The sequence below is a fragment of the Punica granatum genome, unplaced genomic scaffold, assembly GCF_007655135.1.
Source record: "Punica granatum isolate Tunisia-2019 unplaced genomic scaffold, ASM765513v2 Contig00115, whole genome shotgun sequence".
In the NCBI taxonomy this organism is placed as follows: Eukaryota; Viridiplantae; Streptophyta; class Magnoliopsida; order Myrtales; family Lythraceae; genus Punica; species Punica granatum.
The window spans coordinates 65,001-73,044 of NW_022204101.1; the positions used below are offsets into that span (position 1 = coordinate 65,001).

The 8,044-nt window shown below is 44.7% G+C and overlaps 2 protein-coding genes and 1 non-coding gene across 3 annotated transcripts in view; all 3 read right to left on the minus strand.

Moving 5' to 3' along the window:
* Positions 1 to 253, minus strand: part of LOC116190078 (cytochrome c oxidase subunit 1-like) — a 2,890-nt gene extending 2,637 nt beyond the window's left edge. The window contains exon 1 of the mRNA XM_031519741.1: positions 1 to 253. This exon is cut by the window's left edge and continues 2,637 nt beyond it. The gene's annotated coding sequence lies outside the window, so the exon portion shown is untranslated.
* A 3-nt stretch (positions 254 to 256) lies between these two features.
* On the minus strand, positions 257 to 4,543 carry LOC116190076. The gene is made up of 2 exons (XM_031519739.1): positions 4,476 to 4,543; positions 257 to 797 (listed from the first exon to the last, which is right to left on the minus strand). The coding sequence occupies exons 1-2, from the start codon at positions 4,541 to 4,543 to the stop codon at positions 257 to 259; spliced, it is 609 nt and encodes a 202-aa protein (XP_031375599.1).
* A 3,149-nt stretch (positions 4,544 to 7,692) lies between these two features.
* TRNAM-CAU lies at positions 7,693 to 7,766 on the minus strand. The gene has a single exon. It is a non-coding gene; the product is annotated as a tRNA-Met (tRNA).
* Positions 7,767 to 8,044: the final 278 nt, after the last annotated feature.

Consider the following 8,044-nt stretch of genomic DNA (forward strand, 5'->3'; position numbering starts at 1 on the left):
ATATAATACTCGTGATTCAGGCAATCCAATCTTCCGTGTGTAAGGCGGAAGCCCCCAAAAATGGTTTTTCAAAAATGGGTGATCAAAAGATCGAATCACTATGCCTATCTTGGTGGTCGTTACTTTTGGTGGTCTTTCTTTTTGGCTGACTCATCTTCCTGTTCTATTGATCAGAAGCATCCAGCAGCGCCACGACAATCGATTAAGTCGTGGAGTTTTCATCGAGATCCGCTACCCGCGTGAAAACCTTTTCCTTTCATTTTTTAAAGGCATCGGATTGTACTCCCCCATCATGGAGCTGGTCTCGCAGGCGAGAGAGATTCTTTAAGGAGTCCTCTCCCGTGGAGGTACGTGGATTATCCAGGGCCCGGGCCCCGCGTCCCTCCCAATCGCCACTTGGATCAAGTACGGCCATATGCCGTATGATATCCACCTTGACTTCGAAGCGGTCTTCTGCGTCAAGATGGGCCAAGTAAATCTCCTCTGCCGAGCGGTTGGAGTGTGATCCTAAGAGGCGCTCCCGTATAGATAGAACACTATCGCCTCCGATCACTTCATCCTCGTGATAGGGGTAGGGTACGGGAGGGAGAATATCTGCTTCCCCGGGAGCTACTGGATTCTCGGGGGCGTTTTGGGGGTCCGGCTGGGCCCCTTCTTCGCCTTCAAAATCGAAAAGAGTAGTCCAACCGGGGCTCCTACTGCTACCCGCCATTTCACTGCCTGACGGCACGTTGGAGGGTTGCTCCGCTGCAGGATTGGCAGCAGGTTGACCTCCTGCATGTGCAAGCTGGAACCTACTGCCGAACCAACAAGAAAAACAAGAACGAAAATAGGAACCTCCCAACCAAGAAGCCGACTTACCAGAACGCGGAACGACCTGACCAGTAGGATTGATTTTAGTTTTCCCCAAATCAGACTCAAATCAATGCTGAATACAAGAAATCAAAAATAGACTACGGTTAATACGGAAAAAAGTACAAAGACAACGATCGAAATGCGAACAAAAAGATTTTTTAAATTCGCAAGAGTTTTTATCAATCTTCCAATCATTTTCTGTGGGTTGCATGGTAATTTTCATGTAGTTTTTATTTTCAATTTTGCACAAGAATGACATAAGTAATGACCACATTGGGGCCTCACAATTTCCGTGAGAGATCCGATCTCGGTTGTTTTCAACTTTATCTCCTTCTCAATCGGTATGGCTCTTGGAGGAAAGTGGATCCAGGTTGGTTTCCCAACCCAACGGATCGTAACCTTAGGGCGACAGCCGAACCATGGTTAGTCACCCCCGCCAATGGATCTGATCTATTCTTCTCTTCCGCGAGTGAGTAGGTGGGTACACGGAACACTTATCTAATAAAAAAAGTTTCCAAGAAAACTTCGTTCGAATTGCATGTGTTAAGCATATAGGCCAATAGCTTCTTCGCGCTAAGCAACTTCTTGGCAGCTTCAACCTCCTCAACCTTAGATGGAGGAGAAAGGAAGAAAGACTTTCACTTTCTACGCTACGATCTTTCTTCTCTTATGAAATTTCGTCTAAGAAAGAAGTAGTCTAAGAAAGAGAAGGGGAAGTTGACTCCAACTGGCTGATCGACCAGCCCGCAAGCTACTCCATTTTCTTTTATTATCTGCTATTGATTATGTTCTAAATGCTACTTGCTTATTTACGCAATTACAGCCCCGTGAGTAATAAAGTAGGGTTATGAAGGATTTAGCCTTTATTGACTTTGAGAAAAAAGGGAAGAAGAAGGATCTTCTTCGGTGGATCCCTCTTGTTCCTGTTTAGTCCCCTTCGTTTCGGAGGTTTCTTTCAGTCAGAAGGGCTGCTCTTCCTGCTTTAGTCAATCAATGCAGAAGTTCTTTTCTTCGCTTAGTTTCACTACTCTTGCTATAGGGGTTAGGGCTTTCTTTAACTTTATCTTCTTTTTTTTTTATGGTAGAGCATAAGCTAGTCTTTTTGGAATCTCCGCTGCAGTTGTTCACGAATCCCTTTTCAGGGGTGAAAAAGGAATAATGAATCCGGTGCTATTGGACTGCCTTCAAGCGCAGAACAGGAGAAGAAAAAAAAAGGAAGTATGGTAAGTTAGGAGTTCCATAAGCCAACTTATCCCCGGGGTCACGAAGATCTAAGTAAGGAGGGAGTTATAGTGACTAGTTTGAAGTGGCGAATGCTCTTTCTTCCTATCTGGGAATCATAGCCTAGTCTGACTCATCGAAGATGCACAGAATCGTCTTTTTTACTTTTCACTCCTAGCTGTGAAGAAAAAAGCAAGTAGTCGCTTCCAAGAGCTAGGAAGCTGAGACAATTTCCTTTCGTATGGAGCAAAGAAAGCATAACTATGGTCTGATGAACGGTTAGATGGCTTATCTGTCACCAAATAGGCTCAACTCAAAAAGGCTAATCCTTGAAAAAGGCGAGTTGCGCTAAGGTCTCAGTTCCAGGTCTAAGTACTACAGACGAAGCACACCGAACCTAGGTTTCTTTCTACCTCGTCAGAGAAGAAGGAAAGTTTATTCCCTTTTTTGTACGAAACTGGGCTATGAATCCAATCCCATCGAGAAAGTGCGAGTGCTTTGATGCTGCTGTTAAGTTCGAAGGGTAAGGCTTGGTCTCATTCCAGTTTGCCACCGTATTTATCTGGGGTGAAAGTTCCTAATCTCTATATTATAAAATTAGAATGTCATAGATTCTATTCTAGATGCAAGGTAAGGTGCGGAGCGAAAGGAATAAAGGCAATCAAGGAAAGGTCGAAAGCTAGGAAAAACCTCTATTTCAAAACCGGGTGTTCACTCAAACTAAAAAAGCCTATCTTTCTGGCACTGGGCATTGTTCCTAATTAAATTCCCTTTCTTTCTGCAGGGTGTGAGATCGTATGAGCTCCTCTATGTTAGTATAGCGCGTGGGAAATACCAAAACTAGCTCCTACTCCCACTCTATCAATTGGAGCGGTTAGGCCTTTTCCTAATGTCCTTCTAAGGCACCAAGAGCGCTCTCACTATTCCTTATTGCCGAAAGACAGATCCCAGTACTCGTCTTAGTGCCCGGTATTCGGAGAAAGGGTTCTTTATTAGAAAGAGAAAGAAAAGGTATTTCCATTTCCCGGTCTTCCCAACTAGTAGAATTCTTACAACAGCTGAAATAGCAACGAATCCTGCTAACAGCAGAAAGAGAGCTACGCCTTTTCTTCCTATTTCTATACAACAAAGAATTCCTGAAAGAAAGGGAATCCTATCCAATCTCGCTGAGAAGGACGGAAAGACTACCAGCCTATGCTGTTCGATCTCCTCTCCAACCAGTCGAGCTGCTTCGCTCCTTTTTTTATTCTATATAGAGACTTTTCTTCTTCAATCGATGCCTACCTCTGGGCAGGACTTATTAAATGTTGACCAGCAGACAGAGTTTTCTTTGCTCTACTCCAATTGGTAGAGGCAGAGCAGAGGTGACAAGATCCATTTCTCGATTCCCCCCATCTCTTTCGATGGGATTTCCATTAATAGAAAGAGAGTTCAATCGTGAAACTTTCTCAATTTCCTTTTTTCGGAAACGGGAAAAAGGTTGAAAAGAGGAGTTCTTATTCCCAAGTACCTCACCACAACTACTAGCCCGGCCTACAAGACCGCTTATGGTTATGCCGAATCAATCTACTTACTATACTATAGGCCTATACTATAGGCAATACTGTCAGCTAGGAAAGCTTTCAAGCATACTATCACTGCTAGGCTACTACTTTTATCTGGTTCGTTCCTAGCCCAAGAAAGCTAAGGCGCTAAGGCAAGGACAAGATCCAGGTATGAAGTGACTGGTTCGATAGGACCAGGAAGACCTTATGACTAAGGAAATATGTGACTTACTTAATTGAGTATTGAGTTGCCTCACCACTGAACTAACTACCTCGAGAGCTAAGAATAAACTTAGCAATTTGATAATCGAAGCTACCGGCTCTTCCACTGACTCGTCCACTGCTGCTAACCAAGCTAATCCTACTGCCAAGCTACAGGAAGGGACTTTTTCTTCATTGCCCTTGCCAGGATCAAAGTAAGAGTTGATCGATGGCATACTACTTGCTCTCTCCCCTCGGTGACGGAACTCGCCTAAGGGGCGTAGCGATCTGATACAACTATTTATATATGATAGCAGCAAAGTCAACTGATTGAACAAAGGAAGAGCAACTCTCTCGGCTCACTTCAATGGGTGACTTCGCTACCTTCCCAGAACTGCTTCCTTACTTAGATCGTTCGTGACTCAATGAAAACATCGACACAGGATCAAAAAAGAAAGAAGTCTACTTACTTGCCTTCTCTTTCACTCCCAAAAGCAGAATGAGAAGCGATCTTTAGTTACCACCACCTTCAACAACTTCCTTCGGACCTATGGTGACTTCTCTCCAGAAGACCGAGAGTCAGGACTTAAGCTATGCCCGTACTAAACCTAATCAAGAGCGGGAAAGGGGACATCTCTTTCATTCAAAGCAGACCAAGGCAATCCCGATTCAATAGCAGTGGCTTCTCTAAGAGCTGAGTCAATAGCTGCGGTAATGCCCATTCTTGCAAAAGAAGAACTCTCCCGTACTCTTGTACCTTTCTTGAACTCGCTCATCAAGCGTTTCAGTAGTCTGCCTTCTAGGGCAAATTTCCACTCTTAAGCAAGGGGGCAAATCTCTTCGTTGCCTTTCGTCAGCCTAACTAAACTCCAATGATCAATCTCTCTCTTAGCAATGATCTGTCTAGGGCCATTTGAACTAAGCTAATAAGAATCACTTTTCCTTTCCCTTGCCCTTTCATCTATCTATCTCGGCTAGTGAATTGATTAAAGAAGGGCTTTTTCCCGGCGAGAACCCCTTCTTAAAAGTTCCTTTTTTTAAAAGTTCTGTTAGGTTCTTAGTTGTTTGTACGAGTATAGAGAAGAGACTTTCTATAGGAATAAGAGCTGATCTTGTTACTGCTTGTGCGGAAACTTACCTTCACCTATTGTACGCCCAGATGAAAAGTCATGCTCAACCTCTCAAGGATTTCATTACAGGGACGGGACTGGGAAGAATGAAAGAAGGAGCTCCCCAATCGACAATTTGGTTCAACTCCAGGAAGGAAGGCAAAGATTCTAGATAAATTCCTGGATGATGAACAAGATGCACTGCAGCAGCAATAGCAAGTCACTTTGGAACGACTCGGCATCGAGGTCTCGCCGAGCCTTCTCTACTGTACTCCCCAACCGCACCACCTGGGGAAACCAAGCGAAAGAAGACAAGATCGAATCGGAAAGCACTGTCTCGTGCTCGTCTCGTTGAGTGGACACAAAAGACTGCTTTCCTGGTAGCCGTTGATTCTAAACTCTCCTTCCCTTGAATTCGCTTCCTCCCTTCATCTCTCTCTTTCATCGGCGAACAATAAAGCACGGTGGGATGCATTGACACGACTCCACCTATTGAATAGAGAGAGGGCCTATTACTAACGAGCGATTCTGGCTTTACGTCTCCATCTTGATTGGAATCTATCAAAAAAGGGTAATCCCACAGAATCATCGGGCTTGACTTTCTTTTGGTAAGTAGGAGCGCTTCTGATCGTACTTCTTTCAAGGGAGTCTCTTTCTGTCTCCTTCGGGCTCTCCTCACTGGTATCCGTGACCTAATACTGGATTAAGGGATATATAGCTCTGGTACCTGTAAGACTGGACTTGAAAACTCGGGGGAGATGAAAACCGATGGATGTGTTTACGGGCACTAAGCTTTGGCTATTCTGTGAAATTGGAAGAGGTTCCTGCTTTGATTCAAAAAAAAAAAGTGAAAGGGCCCGGAGGGGCTTACCTTATACCCCATTTTTTGGACTCGATAAATCCATCCCCTAAACGAGTTCAAAAATGCTTTAAACGAAATTATGCTAAAGCGGATGATCAGGATTCTAAACCTTATTCCAGGTAAGCTTTCATAGTAGAGGATGCGTTCAACTCTCCTTCTTTTTCGAGTGAAAAGCTCGTTTTAATCATTCAAAGCGTCTCCGAGGGGGGCGAGTCAGACTATGGATATAAGCCAAAGAGAGGAGTTTGGGGCACCAGTCAATCCATCGGAATAGAATAACGACAATCATAACGTCACTATTGATGAGAGTCAAGAGTATGATCAGGTCTCCTATCTACGCCCAAGAGGTATCTAACGTGCTTCTTTCCTTCATACGTGACAGATCTAGCTTCAGCTTCTCCCGCTTATAGCTATAGGTAAACAACAGGTGCTAGTGAAATATCTATCTGTATCTGATACTAGTAATAGTAATATATATATTGTCCATATGTACGAAATGCTATCTGTGCCGCCGGCCTCTGCAATCCATGTTCTTCACTCCGAAAGATAATAAAAGAAGTTTTCCCTATCTTACTCAAGATGAGTAACTGTCAGCCCTATTCTCTCGTTACCCTAACCTGAAAGCCTACTCCTTCCTCACCACTGGAAACTTACTCTTCTTCCTTGTCACAGTCACATTTATCGTTTTGTTCCAGTCCACAATGGCTTTGATTCTGGTTGGGTCGATAACTCTCCAGCGATGTGTTCGAGGTAGACAAGCCCCGGCGAACCCGCACTTCGACATCTTTAAAATAGCTTCTCCCTTCGCAAGACTTCCAGTACGGATCGCAGATGTTGCACGTGCTCGGACCACGTTTTGCTGTAGAAAGGGATATAATCTTACTAAACAACCACGAAATCATCAAGAAAGGGGCGCAATACCTCATTCACGACTCTAATGAATGTCGCCGGGACATTGCAGAAAAGAGTCAGACCCGCCATTTTTTCAGTCCTTGCCGCGTCTTGAAAGCCGTCTCCCAGACAGATTATTCCCCGATGACTACTAGACTAAAAAAGAGGCCACCAACTAGGTCATTCCATCGGGGCTTGACGAGCTTCGGTCGCTCTCTATAGTTTGACGCGAGTCATCTGTGCAGCCTTAATAGGTAGAGCAAGAGGAATCGGGTTCGGGTGAGCCATGAATCTACTCGCCTTTACTTACTCTAGTGGTAGTTCGAGCTCGCCTATAGTACCCTTCCTGCTACTGCTTGAGTAAGCTCTCTCTCCCGAGCCAGCAATTTTGGCAGCTGAAAAGCGTAGGCTTTGAATTTCATTTCTACTGGCTACAAAATGAGAAAATGAACTTTTCACTCTAATTGGAATCCTTCTTTCTTTCCGTGCCGTGATCCGCCCTTATAAGCCCTTACGGGGCCTTTTGTACTAGCTTACCGCCTGAACTAGAGCTAGAAGCCGAACCGATTACCAACCGAAAACGGAAGGTTTGATCTACGGTGCTCTCACTGGACTGGCTTTACTGACTTACCTCACTAGCTAAACTAATAGAACCCTGGGCGAGTACTGGAAGTCGGAAAGACAATTTCCCTAAAACCGGGAGAAGGAGTATTTAAAGAAAGGGAGCAGCCACCATAGCTAGAACGCCCAGAGGAGGGTTTGGCGAAAGAAAGATGGGGAGCCCTAGATATTGACCACCACTACAGGAATTGGTACTGGTCTGGCCAGCTTCAAAACGGATGCATAATAGCACCGTCTTGAGCAAAAGGCGCTCAAGACGGTGATTCTTGCTTAAATACCTCTGTTTGCTCCTTGTTATCCAATGGCATTCTTTCCATCTATCGTCTTGCTCTCCTCTATTGAGAACCCCGATTCACGAGCAGGACTCTATCAAGTCTCTGACGTGATTAGGCGGGGGCAGGATTCGAACCTGCAATCTTCAGGTCATGAGCCTGATGAGTTGACCAATTACTCTACCCCGCTTCTTCCCCTTATCCAACTCCTCCTTCATCCTCGTTGGTCCTTCGTTCGTAGTGGTCATTGTTATCAAACCCCTCTTTGACATCACATTCATCATCCGGGCGGGCAGCCTCCGGTCCGGGTGCTCAACTTGACTTTATTTAGAAGTCGCGCCTTTTGAATATGAGTAGGCGACTTGCATGTGTTAAGCATATAGGCCAATAGCTTCTTAGCGCTTAGGTACTACCTATAAGCTTCAACCTCCTCAACCTTAGATGGAGGAAATAGTAAGCAAGAAAAGG